Raw genomic sequence first — 14310 nt, forward strand, 5'->3', positions numbered from 1 at the left:
GCCACCCCGTCTGCTTACGTGATTCATCACATGGGCACTCTGATTTGCGAGCGTTTTATCTCTTCGAAGCAAGCACGCTCTGTAACTTCCAGCTGCGTCAATGTGGCAGGCGGCAGCAGAAGTGCCTTGTCGCAGGCTGCACATACGAGGAAATGTTTTTTTGCTGCACGTACCAGGCTGCATTTGGAAATTTTGCTCATATTTTACCGCACGAGTACGCTGAACATACGGTTTCAGGTTGAATTACTTTCTAGGGTATGAACCCTGTTTCAAATTCATAGCGTCGCACGTTAAATGACTGCTGGTGGCCTAACTCACCCGTAGCTAATCTCAACAGCGTTTCCGTCTGTGCCTTCTTCGGGCAGCAACCCAGTTGCAACCGAAGAAAACAGCTCGCTTTCTCTAGCTTGGCAGCTCGATTCCGCAGCTTGCTAGCGCAGGGATAAGTGATACACAATACTATCAATGGCCTAAAGGAGATTGTAGCGAATTAAAACCACCGATTGCTTATCAGCTGAATGTATGGAGTGTGTAGGCCCTTTTCCTAGTTACAGTTTCCTTTTCAGGTGATTTCTGGACATTGTTATTCCACAAAAAAAGTGCGTTCGTTCGAAACTGCCTTTCTTGTTGCAGCGTGCTCGTCGCCGGCTTGGTGACGTCGAGTGTACCGATACGGTGGAAACTCGGCAGGAAGGCGGGGGGGGGGGGGGGGGGGTGTAGAAGGGGAGAAAGTTGGTGATGTTAGCGCCTTTAACCTGTATGACCTGCTTTCGAATAGGTGCTCCACAATAACCATAAAATGTTTAGTAATATAAACATCTGAAAGCTGGTATGCATAAGACCACATCACGACTCACTGTGACGTCACAGCTGGAGTTTGTGCGGGGGACGCCAGGAGCCTCTGGTGCTGTCTGACTTTCTCGCTTTTGCGAGTAAAGTAGTGCCCATGGCTACCCCAAACAATGAAACCATGGATTTCGCATGAGCTGAACTGCGTATTGCTGTCTCCAAAGAGGTTGACAAATTCAATTTAGCTACCCTATAGGTTTTTAATGTGAGCACCCCGTCACCAGCCGTTCATGTGGTTATTTGTTCACGCGGTTCGTTCAACTAGTCGCTCATGTGGTCATCTTTTTTTGCGACGTCATTACTGGTTACGGCCAGGAGTTGTGCTTAACAATAACGTACTGTGAACATCGCAAAACACGCCAATTCATCCCACTTACGTTTTATTTTCTTGCATGAAGAAAATTACTCGTGTTTCAAGCACACTGCTGGTGTCGACATCAAGCTCCTTATATAATCTATCTGCATGTTAAGGGCGTCTGAAGAAGCATTGCATACCTGCAGCCACAGTCAGCTGTGGGTCACGAGCTTTTTCGAATCGGGGAGAAAACCCGAGCACTGTGCGGCATCTGCGCGCTTTGTCTGTCACTGCTATTCTCAATACCGTCTGGCGAGATAAGTAAACAGACGCGAAAGTTTCGTGCAAGTGCTTTCATGATAACTCGTAGATAGAACACGTTGTTGTCACTCCTTGCGAACGTTTTATAGCGTTTCCAACGTCACCTGCGATTGCAATAAAGCAGGCTAGAGCGGGGACTACACCGCCCTGGACCTACAGGTGTGACCGCCAGAAGCAGCGACGAAATGTACCAGATTTAGCTTTCCTCCCAGGAAGAAAAAAATGAAGGGGGGGGGGGGGGGGGGTGGCGAGGTGATTGTGAGCAGCGTTTGACTAGAATTAGGAGCGTCACATCCTCTCCGTATCTCCGGGGCCTAAAACTCCTGCGTATACACGCACGCGTTGGCCGACGCTTGCTTTGCTTGAACGGCCTGTTACCTCCGTCGAGATTTCGCTCAGATTTCCCGATATTTTATCTTTGGTTTCCATTGTGATGGCCCGGAGTGTCTCTGCAACGATAGATAGTTTGCACAAAACCCAGCAACTGAGCAGGTGAGGTCACTGCGGACAAAGTCAGCGCTGTTGAGCAGGGGTAGGTGAACTTCCCTTTTTCTGCAGCAAACAAGTACGACCAAAGATACGAGACTGAAAGTTGCTCCTGCGAACGTGAAACTGAAGTTTAAAAAATAGGACAACAAGGAATACAGGACATGCGATTGTTCCGTCTTCTTCAAGGTCCCGTCCTTTTTAAATGCAGCTTTCCGTCCCGAATTCGGCACGAATCATACCAACAGTGTGGTTGCCGAACATTGCCACTTTGGTATAAATTTAGATTCGTTTATCTGCTTTTATTGACAAATTTACTCATTCGTCGAATATGTCGTGCCCCCCCCCCCCCTTCCCGGCTAGCGTCACAACGGGCGCGATCTGTTCGCTAAACAAGGTAGGAAAATTGGTTCCTCGATCAAAATGCCCTAAAATATGCACCGACTGTTTTTCACGCACGTTGGTTTGTTGGCTAAGATAGTTATACAAGCAAACAAGGCATGGATGCACACGTAGGTATTGCTGCTCCACAACGCCAGACAGCTCCGGTGAAAGGCTTGCAACGGAGCAGCAATACCTCGAGTAGATAAGGCTGGTATGTGGACAGAACACACTATCTAAAAGCCGCAGTACGAAACCGCACTTCTCACGTGAACCCTCCCCAAGCAAAGGTACGTGAAGTGAAGTTTCCACTTAAGCAACTGTATATTGAGAAGAACTTAGTTGTTTTTGTATTTATGTATCCATTCATAGACGTGTATTGTGACCTTCGACAAGCATCCACGATAAATAGCGCGATTATTTTCTCGAAAATGATCCTTTATTTCACCACGTACCGGACATTTCAAAGGTGTAAGAAATACGATGTTTTCGGCGTAAATGATCGTGCTTGCCAAGGTAGTCGTAAAAGCTAGCAATGGAGCGAGCCTCCCAGGTAGGCTTTAAACCATGAACTTGGTAGGCTTAAATTCTACCACGAACTACACATCTGGCGTTGCTGTTCGAAAAAATACATCATCCACGCTGCATCCTGGCGGCTCCCCCCAGCTGTTTCCGCAATGCTCTCTGCCGGCACTGTAACCCCGCTAGCAGCCTCTGACACGGCAAGGTCAAAAAACACTGAGTCCCTGGGAGCCAGAGCGATGGCAGCAGCATCGTCAGGTAAAATGTGGAATATATGTTTTTGGGGGGGCATAAGGGATTCGACTGTAACGGCCAAGACTGCGCTTGAGCTATGCTTCTTCTCGCTCCTTCTAATTATCTCGTATTGGTCATGGCTTCACTGATGCAAGTGAGTTTTCAGCAAGAAACTGTGGATGAATTAGAAGATGTGTCTAGGCCTATACAACCCGTCCATGATGCGGCGTTACTTTATAAATAACGTCAAGAGCGTTTAGCGAGAACTCGGAAATTTTCGCTCATTCGTATCCGGTTGTGTTTGGCAAGCACTTTTTTGGCGCTCAAAGCTTGAGGCTTGCTTGGCCTGCATTTTGCCGAACATGGCGTTAACCAATAACGCGCCTGTGTTGCCATTTGGTCATTTGTATAGCGGACTTTTCAAGTATTTAAATTCGAATAATGCTTACGCCTGCGTGAGTGTGTAGCGAAAAGGCACCTTTTGATTAGCATTCAGCCTTTATACATCATCTGACCGAACGCATATCTTGTCACACACACGCTTACGCTTCCAAGCGGCTTCGCTGTCCTCACACTAACCGGTAGAAAAAAAAAACGTTTGCAGTAGTGAGTGGTGAGATGCAGTAAAGAGCTCGCTGTGACAGGTTCTTTAATGCTGTGTGTATACTTCAAAGTGGCCACAAATATATCGTATATTGTGGATACGGGCGTTGTTTATTGCCCTTGTCGTTTACGGACCCCTTCCGCTTGGAGATATAGAATTGGGCGGGTGCGTGTCGACCACTTTTTAGAACCTGTTTATGCATTGCGCTGTCACATTGCGCTGGCTTAGGGACAGGCTCGGTCTGTTCCGTTCTCCGTTCCCGTGCCTACAGATACGGTAAATATTTTTATGCTGACATCTATTTAACACGTTTGCTTAGGTATAACAACCGCGGTGCTTTTTTTTTACGTACGTGTACAGTTGCGATTTCAGGCGTTCGTAGGTTTGCTACAAGGCGCCATATAGAGTAATAAAAAACAAGAGATGCAGCTTCAATAGTTCGAACATCATATATGTGTGCTAGGACAAGTTAACTCACATTGATATTCAGAAACAAATTTTGTTAGTGGGAGTCTCGGTGATGTGTTGGCGGTTCTAGCTTCGTTCCCGGCGTGAACCCCCAAAGACGCGAAATTGCCGTACATCACTTGACGTTTGGTCGTGCACATCTGTGTCGTAAAAAAACGTCTGCTTTCACCGTTGCAGTGACCGCGGAGGTGCACGACGCCAGCGGAAGCCCGGACAGCTTCGGCAGCAACGCCAAGGCGGAAGAGCCCAAGGGCGGCAGCTCGTCCGACTCGAGCACGAGCACGGACGAAGGCATCTGCCAGGACGACGCCACCCTCGAGGAGGAGGACAAGAGGGACTCGGACGCTGCGTCGCTGACGCCGCAGAGCTCGAGGCGCAAGGCGTCCTCGCCCGACGGCGCCTCGTGCGCCTCCTCGGTCGCGGGAGGTCCGGAAGACCCCGAGGAGGACGAGGACATGGACGCCCCCGGGAGGACCACCATCTTCCACAGCTCGCAGCTCAAGTGCAAGTCACCGCCACCGCTGCCACCGCCGTCACAGACCGTGGTGGCCCAAGCAACGGTTGTACCGGTGCAGCAGCAACAGCAGCAGCAGCAACAGCAACAGCTACAGCAGCAACAGCAGCTACAGCAGCAGCAACATCAGCTACAGCAGCAGCAACAGCAGCTACAGCAGCAGCAACATCAGCAACAACAGCAGCAGCAGCAACAGCAACAACAGCAACAACAACAAGCACAGCAGCAGCAGCAGTTGCAGAACAACAGGATTCCGTCCAGCGCCCTGCTGAAGCCCGTCTCAAAATCATCCCCTCGGTCTCCGGTTGGCCCAAGCAACAATGGTCATACTGAAACTCCGCAGGTAAGAGAAACTGCTATAGAAATAATGGCGGATCCTACGCGTATATGGGAATCGTGGTTGTGAGAAGCTTTCACTGATGCTTACATCGCCGTTAATGCTAGTGTTCTGACCTTCACAACGGAGTTAAGTGAAATGATTGCACGGCCGTCTTGGCATAACTTGGTTGAGATGAAATTTCGTGCGGCATGTTCGTTAGCTCGTCGCTTCTGGAAGTTGTTCTCCCGACGCTCGTCGTATTTCATAGCCGCCTAGCGTTGTTGACTTGACTCACGTATTCGAGCCAGCATACCCAGCATACATTCGCGGTCTGCGGCCCGTTTCGCTATTAGCGAAGGCGTTCCTGTTCTGCGTGACACTTCCTTCGGGCCCCTGGGTCCTGGACGCTGCGGGAACATTTTTGAGCAATTTTACTGGGGCGTGTCCACGGGCTTTTCAGACGCGTCGGTGACGGCGGCATGAACCAATGAATGAATGCGGAGACCAGCGCGCCGCCATCTGATGGTTTTTTGAGAAACCCAGGGTGCTCCTTCTCGCCCCCGGAGCGGCGGGCGAGGAGGAACCGACGGGCACAAGAGGCGTATTGGGCCAGGGAACAGCAGCAGCAGCAGCAGCAACAGCAGCTCCAAAGGCCGCGAGAGTGGCAAATAAAACTTCGCTTTAAAACACGGGGTCATTTACAGTGTCATGTCAATAAGGTGTATTTTCGCGGGCCCACCAAACCCTTATTGAAGATATGGCGTACACAAGTCGTCGTCTAAAGTCAAGCTCAAGCGCGAGTGGTTGTCTGCCACGAAGTATGCGGATCCTGAAAAAAATAATTGCACTATAAAAAACGCATGTTCAGAAATGCGCACTACTGCCCATTAGTTTGCATCGCGGGAAAGTTAACATGCGGTCTGCTTGATTACACTCTTACCTACTCGCATTGATACCAACATCGCGCCGATGTCGGCCCTGTGCACCCTGGATACATGCACATCTTTGTCTACCGTAGAAGCCTTCGTGAAAGAATTTACATCTGTATAAGTAGTGTATTGTATTTTATATTCATACCATGCACAGGCGATATCACAGGTAAACGAAGCACTTCTTCGTGAAACTAAAATTATTTCTCTCTTACGTGGCTATCAGTATGAATTGCGTATGTGTGACTGGACTTTAGTTTAGAAGAACTTTCTAAACACCAAATCGTGGAGCTTTTCGGAACATTTCTTGACCAATTCACGCTACAACAACGTACTTTTCTTGCACCGCAGGTACCATCGCAGGCCCTTCTCCGACCCACCCCTGGGTCAGCCCTGCTCCGCGACTTGCCGTACGCGTCCAATCTACGCGGCAAGTGTTCTTCACTGGCCGACCTCCTCGATGACGACCAGCCGAAACAGCAGCAGCAGCAACAGCAGCAGCCTCAACTGTCGCCAGGATTTCCTCTGTCACCGCCTGGCCAGCCACGAGGCCAAGTCAAGAAGCCGTTCGAAAACGGCATGAAGAAGGCCTCGTCCACGCTCTCCCTGATAACGCCGCCACTCCAGCTTCCGCCAATGCCGGCCTCGTCAGTGACCACGAGCGTCAGCGGCGACGCGTCCGCCGCCGACCTGAGCAGCAGCGATTCGGACTACGAAACAATCTGCACGGTGTCCACCTACAAGGAGGACAAAGTGGTCAAGTCGCTCAGGCCGTTGGTCCAGGCGTCGGACTGTTCTTCGACCGGCTCGCCAACTTCCACGACGCCCTCGCCGCCACCACCTCTACCCCCGGCGAACGGCACCGTGTTGCCTCCACCGCCTCCACCGCCGATGCCCAAAAACTTCGACATTCGCTCCACGGAGAGCACGCTGAGGCGGCCGTCACCCGGCGCCTTCAGCAACAGCAGCGGAGAGTGCTGTCGCTCCGAAACGTCCTCGAACGCGGACACGGACGACTCGGCCTCTTCCGCGGGCACCGCGCACAGCGAGGACCGGACGACCCTTCCCAGGCTCTTCGAGAGGCCCATGTCGTTCATCCCGCCGCAGTTTATGCAGCCGCCGGATTCGGACACCAACCTCAAGCCGTCCGAGTACCTGAAGACGGTCTCGAACAAGCCCAAGTTGCCCAAGGACGTCAAGTCCGAGAATGCGGCGGCAAAGAAGCTGCTGGGAAGGGTCCTAGACACACCACCCACGCCCCCTTTGCAGGGCAGTGCCCATTGCATGACCCTGCCCTCCCCGGGAAGTGCCGCGAACGTTGTGAAAGCGATCAACGGACTTTTCAACGCAGCCAATGCGCAACACAACGGCACCAATGGGCACAGCCCGGGCTACAACGGCCTCAACGGGCTCAACGGTCTGAACGGAAACAAGCACAGCAGTGGCAGTTCGATCGGTGGGAGTGTCAGCAGCGGGAGCGTGAACGGCGATGACTCGCCTACGCCTTCGCTTTGCGAGGAGAAGATTCACGGCAACGGTTCGACGACGAACGGTGACTGCGGCAGCAGCAGCAGCGGCAGCAGCAACAGCAGCAACAGCAGCCTACCACGGAGCACGCCCACGACGCCGTGCTCGCCGGTGCCCAGTGGCGGCGCCTTCTCGATCACGAAGGAGCAGCTGCAAAATGTCCAGCTGAAGAGGACGGAAAAGCCTAGCACCCTGGGTGAGCCAGAAGGGTCCTCTTGCACTTTTGCGTACACCGCGGTTGTTTGGAGCCAGAACATAGTAATATGTATATATAGTTTATTGCTAAAACCTGGCTCCAGTTGCGGTACAGCTCATATTACTCACAAAAACACACACGCGCAACACCAAACGCACGCATATTCGCCCATTCGTGCGTACGTGTTTTCTTCCCTCCCTTCTCATAGAGTGTAGCAACTATCGCAAGTTATCACAGGTTAAGTTCTTAATTAATGCTTAAACCTGTATGCTTAAACTCTCTCTCTCTCTCTCTCTCTCTCTCTCTCTCTCTCTCTCTCTCTCTCTCTCTCTCTCTCTCTTGTTTTACTGTTTTCCTTTTTTGTTGTTGTTAAGAACCCAAACAATGTATGCCTGGCGTTCCATATACTTAGTTGTGATAGATGCAGGCTTAAGTATTTCGTTCTTTGCCAAGATGATCTGCAAGCTTTTTCTATTACAATCATGACAACTCCACATTTCGCCGTAACGCCCACAATTTTCTGGAAGTAGGGTTCGAGTTTAATGCGCAATATATTTATCAGCACAAAAATCTTGTCGTACATTGAATGTCACTTGCGTCTCTCGACTAGGACGACTACAGACCACAGAAACGCGCACCTTGGTAGGGAATAGTTGTTCCAGAAATTCCTGACACGTCACATCAGTACGCGCGCTTTAGTCCGTCGGCCCTCAGTGCAACCTGACGAAGGGTTATTACATCGTGGCCCGCTGAATTTCGCCTACACACGACATTTCCCATTGAAGCTAAAGCAAGTCACTTCGCAGTTCTGCCCATTTTCGATATAGGTGAACAGCTAGAACTCCTTATTTGGGAATGTGCGCTGTTCTTAAAAATGTCGGATTGTTCCTGACCGCGTCTTTGGACCACCCCCTTTCCGTGAGACTACAACTGAGTGACGTATTAAGTCACGGGGCAGCAGGCGCCACAATAGCTCTGTGTACGTATGCCTGCGAAGCACAGCTACTTTTAAATGTCGCTGTCTCTCTCTCCCCCTCTCGCTCTCGCTCTACTTGCGTGAGAAGTACGCTTTTCCACCTTCCCATTCGTTTCCTGTGTTTCATCAAAGTTTACTTTAGAGGCGCTTCGGCGTCCTGCCTATGAGCCGGTTTGTACAGCAAGTTTTCCTGAACGGCTGTGGCGCGCAGATGCGAGCGAACGTTTTTCATTTCCTGTGCAGTGCTTGCCCGTGACACTAGTTCACTTTCATAGCACCGTCTGCACAATGCCCCTGTGGCCATGTTCTTTGATATTTCTGTCATGCAGGAAGTGCAGTATGAGTGGCCCCTGCACACACGTGCGACACGTGTGCAAAAGCTACCGAAAGCGACCGAATGTGGGCGGGCGCATCGAAGTGATATGGTGCCTTCAAATTGCTGCGTAAAGTTCATGGGTAGCTGTTTATGAGTGCGCTGAAAGTTTTAAATGGGCCCTGCAACACTTTCGATAAACGCTTTAACTCCTTCCTTCGCGTCTGGAACCACTGCGAAAGCTATAGTTATCGCCCGCACGGAGCGGCACTGCGTGATTTGCTCGTCGCACCGGATACGCCTTCCGTTTCTGCTTTGTTTTTGTGGCCCTTTTTTTAAGTTGCTATCTAAAAGCGTTCATTGCTGCAACTGAAGGAAAACCGGCAACGGCCGCTAAATGGCCTTAGTGACGTAATTCGAGCCGTCGAAGAACATCAAGACCCTGAAGAGAGAAAAATCTTTTGAACAAGTTTCCAAGTTATCTGATGGGCACAGAGCAGTAATTTTTGGCTGAGGTACTTTGCGACCCCTAATCTAAGTACTGGGTGTGTTAGGTGCCTACGTTCTGCAAGCATTTAAGATTTTAGAAAAAGTTTAAAAAAGTGTTGCAGCGTCCCTTTAATCGCGGAAATACTGTCCACGAGAACACGCGACATAACCTATAAGTCTGTAGCAACTTTCCCTCCGAACCCGCCACGGTGGCTCAATGGCTAAAGCGTTGTGCTGCTGAGCACGAGGTCGCGGGTGCGATTTCCGGTCGCGGCGGCCGCTTTTCTGATGGAGGCGAAAAGCAAAAACGCCCGTGTGTACGAGATTTCGGCGCACGTTAAAGATCCCCAGGTGGTCAAAATTAATCCGGAGCCTTCCATTACGGCGCGCCTCATCGCCTGCGTTGCGTCGGCGCGTTAAACCCTACAATCAATCAATCCATCAATCAAGTTTCACTCCGATCGCAATCAGCGGCACGCGGCGGCACGTGCTGTGTTCCGGAGCAATGCGCAATCGTTCGTCTATGCGAAATGTGCGAAAAAAAGGGACGAAGGCAATTTTTTTAAGCGCCAACCTTTCGCTGAGGCGTTGAAGGAATGGGCCCACCATTCACACGCTTAACCGAAAATCGACGTGAATTATCGGTTTAGTGGCGCATGCGTTTGCATGCGGTGTATACTGCTCAAGCCCTTGACTACAGTTCGTGTGGTCGCAAAGCTCAGTTCGAAAGTGGCGAATTGAACGATGGACGGTGGCGGTGTTGTGTCCCTCGTCGCAGAGCGCTGCGTGCTGCTGCAGAAGAGCCCGTGCAGCACGCTGACCGAGCAGAAGAACACCATCATCGAGGAGCTGAAGCAGTCCATGGACGGACAAGGAGTGCACGGCGTCCGGAAGCTCAAGGAGGAGCGGCAGCGGCTCGAGGAGGAAAAGGTGAGGGCGGCCTCAGGTGTGACGCCGTCTGTGGAGCGCACGGACTATGTCAGGGCGCTGCGATACTGGTACATGAGTGTGAATGGGGGAAGAAATGCTGCTCGCTTCGGTAAGTGACTGCATACATGCGGTGCAAAATGCACCGTTGCGCAATGTCCGTAGTTACGTTCTCTCTTTTATTGGCCTGCTCAGAGCAGTTCGGAGCAGCTCCGCTGTTTTTCGCCCATAGAATCTCAACGGCGCGAACAGTTCTCAACTGCTTAGGAACTGCTCAAAGCTGCTCTGGGCAGGTTAATAATACAGATCAACTATCTGGGATTTCCAATAGCAGCGCATGAACACAGTTGTAAAAAAAAATTGTCGCCATCGCGCCCTGCGAAAGTGGTTGTCTAGCGAAGCTGTTGTAAACCACTACAAATGGTGATGGAGGAGGGCATAAAATGTTTCTCGTCGTCACGGCGGGCTTGCCGCTTGCGCTCGGCTAGTGTCACTAGATGAGGGTACGGAGTATTGGCACTCTTTTCTCCTATTGTTCCGTGCCGCCGCAATGATCATTGGTCAGTTCCCATTGGTCAGAATCAAAGATAACGCGTGTGTTCATTTGAGCAGCAGAAGTGTGTCTTACGATGCCGTTCCGCTGCATCTTCGGTAGTGCTGTTAACCAACGACCCGGTAGAATCTAACGGTGAGGCCGTAGATTCGGCAATCTCGCAACACTGACGAACGACAAAATGGCCGCCGTTGGTGACTTGCGTGCCTCAGTGGCGGTACTCTGATACCTTATCTACTGACACTACACTCGGCTTCTCTGGCGGCAAATGCTGTGTTTTGCCTAGACTGACTCATGCGCCGGCGTCTTGGTCAAGAGCTGCTCTATTTAGTGACAATAGTCTTGCCCAGCCTTCAAAGATAATCTTCAAGCGTAATCTTTTCCAGGAACCCACGGTGGGGAGGGGAGGGGTCCCATTGCTCACAGGCGCCTTATCATCCGTAATGCGGTTTCGATGCTCCGTTTCTCTAAGCTGAATACAGAATGTAGTGCTTGGGGAGATGGTGGGAAGCGTCTTGTGGCTATTCCTGGTTATCATGTTCGTTCTTTTCTTGCTTAGTTTAGCCACTAGTTCGGGGTCAACAGACGCACGCTGAATTTGATGCCGTTTAAAAGCGACTCATCTCTACGAGCACGACGATGAACATCGCTGTCGGTCGAAATTTACTCGTCGGTGTACAGGGGGGATTAAAAGAAATACGAACAACGGAGCGCACAGTTTCCGACGCATGCTGCACCGTCTGGCTGCAAAGTCAGTAAACTGCGCGCATGCGCACTTCTTCGAGAGCGTGTGAGAGTGTGGCCTACATTTATGGGAGATGCTTGATCAAGAAGCGACCCCGGTCGTTTATTTTGAGGTGCCTTTTCACGCTGCGTCGCCACTGAGCGGGATGATCGTTGAACGGCATCGTGCTAGCTGCAATCAGCCTGCTGCGCGCTTGGCTCCCGAATTTAGTAGATAACAGGATGCTCAGTGGCGACAGAGCATAGAGAGGCGCCTAAAAATAAATTACCGGCGTCGCTTCTGTATCAAGCATTTACCCTAACAGTAGGCCACACTCTCAAACGCTCTTAAAGAACTACGCATGCGCGCAGTTTACTGACAGTGCAGCCAGACGGTGCGGCATGCGTCGGAGGCTGTGCGCTCCGTTGTTCGCACTTCTTTTAATTTCCCCTGTACATGTCCGTGTAATGTGCGTCACAGGTAGACGAAAAAGGAGAGGCGCTGGCACGATGTAGCGGATGACTTCGATAATCGCTTTGATAATCGTTATGTGACCGCGATTGAGAGGCTTCACACTAGGACAGAATGACGTTGCCTACCAACGCTCTCTCTTGCTCGCAAGGTATTATTTTGCTCTAAAACCTTTATTGACAGGCTTCACACACATTACAGACGCGATTTTACGAGACATGGCACCTATAGAGCTCTCGCGCTAAAGCATGCGGCTCCTGGGACATAATACTACAGGTGGATTTGGAAATAAGTAGGAGGCTTGCTGTTTTTACCTGCGTCTGACGTCGATGGGCCAATCGAAGTGGCCATACTCCCCCGTCCTTTGCTATTGAGGGGTTCCTTACAGTTTTTCTGAAGCGAAAGGTTGCCCGAGTTTTCGTTTAGCTCATTTAACACTGAAACAATCCATACACCAGCTTTCCAGTTATCTGTGACCAGCCTGTAAAGGAACAGATAACTGATAACACAGAACGAGGCTGTAAAGTCAGTGACCTAATTTTTGGGCCTTGTGAATGCCGCCAAAATCGTCGAATAATCCGAAAGCCTGAAAAATTGACGACAAGAACATGCATATGTCAATACATGCAGTTCTAGCGTCCGAATTATGAGAAGTGCGACAAATCATCCTTGGGCCCTTTTTAAGCGCATGAACACGCGGTGTACTCTCATGTGCGGTGAGTGGCGACACAAATTTGTCCACGTGTCATTTGTGTCTCAACTGGCGGAAGCTTAGTGCGAGTCAGCGAATTCGATACGCGCTCTGTCAGTTGTGCTTGTTGCTTCTCCCGTCCGCATCGTTCTGCCAGTACCTTCAGCATTTTTCATGTCGATACCCATAATCATCATCAGGTCCACTGCAGGATGAAGGCCTCTCCCATTGACCTCCAACTGCTACCGTCCTGTGCTGCTCGAGTCCATGGTTTAGCCCCGAATTTCCTTATTTTATCCCTCCAACGGTCGATACCCGCCTGCTGTCTACATGAGTGGCGCATGACTGTTTGTGTGCTGGCAACTGTATGCGTGTTCCGTGGCTCCCAGCCGACCTATTCGTTATATTCGCACCTGCCGGCGAGTCAGGAAGCTGCTGCCCTTTTCGGGCAGCAGCCGGTAGTATAAGAGGCGAACGATCGAATGCGTTTTCTCGGAACTCAAAGCAAGCAGGCACGCATCCCAGCATGGAAACGCAGAATCGCAGGTCCCGACAGCCGGCACAAATCACACAGTGACCTACTTGGGCTACAATTCTCAAATTCCGAATATTGTTTTTCTAACTTTTTTTTTTTTTTTTACGGAAACATCAGGTACTCTCAGAATGGCCAGCTGGCCATCATGCGTGAAATGCGGCGAGATTATATATACCGCATATTCTAGTAATTTGCGTGTCGTGCTATCACCGTGAACGGAATGCCCGAGTGCCTTGTTTCCATGACCTTATACTGGAAATCGTTATGCCTAGGCTCTGGCGCAAACTTGCTGCTGCGGTTCTCGCAAAGCGATATATAGCCACGCGCCTGCTGAAAGTTATTTTACGATGCTCGGTAAGCAGGACAATGGGTTGCTTTTGTTCGTTATTCTGTGTTTGACACAAACCAAACCATGTGTCAACCAATTTTTTTTACTATCTGCATGGCATTCCTCTGTTCCTCACGCTTCCGTGCCGCAAGCCAACAGCTCTTCCTCGAGTAATACGACACTGATTTTGTCAACGCAATGTTTTTCATTATGATGGAACAGCGCAAACTTAACGGGTCGAGAGGAGGACACAACACGAGCGTTCAAGTTATGCACTGTTAAGGGGGCACACCTGTTGACATTCGTGTTGGACGTACTACTTCATGATCCATGAGGTTAATAACCATCGTGCACCTTACGAAAAGTTTTGGAGGTCCATGAAAAGGCTCCAAACGGCCTAGTTTGCTTATTCTAGAAATATGTCACTTCTGTACTAAAATAAATAAACAAAACTCTCGCTTGCTAGACAGCTAGCGCCACCTAGTGAAAGCCAGATAAACCAAAATGTGTTTCGTGTTTATTTTTTATTTCAGTAAAGCAATGGCATACTTCTAAAAGAAGCAAACTAGGCCATTGGAAACATTTTAATGTATATGTAAAACTTTTTGTGTTTGTACACGGTGCTCTTTAAGCCCTGGGTCAGGAATTAGTAAGTCCC

General features: G+C 50.3%; 1 protein-coding gene across 1 annotated transcript in view; it reads left to right on the forward strand.

Annotated features, from left to right (window-relative positions):
• Positions 1–14310, forward strand: part of LOC144145743 (uncharacterized) — a 265611-nt gene that overhangs the window by 241221 nt on the left and 10080 nt on the right. The window contains exons 7-9 of the mRNA XM_077677448.1: positions 4338–5017; positions 6274–7645; positions 10202–10353. Coding sequence (XP_077533574.1) covers positions 4338–5017; positions 6274–7645; positions 10202–10353 — 2204 coding nt within the window. The remainder of the gene's footprint in view (positions 1–4337; positions 5018–6273; positions 7646–10201; positions 10354–14310) is intronic.

The sequence above is a fragment of the Haemaphysalis longicornis genome, unplaced genomic scaffold (genome assembly GCF_048455015.1).
Source record: "Haemaphysalis longicornis isolate Haplotype H1 unplaced genomic scaffold, Haemaphysalis longicornis Haplotype H1 scaffold_7, whole genome shotgun sequence".
NCBI lineage: Eukaryota > Metazoa > Arthropoda > Arachnida > Ixodida > Ixodidae > Haemaphysalis > Haemaphysalis longicornis.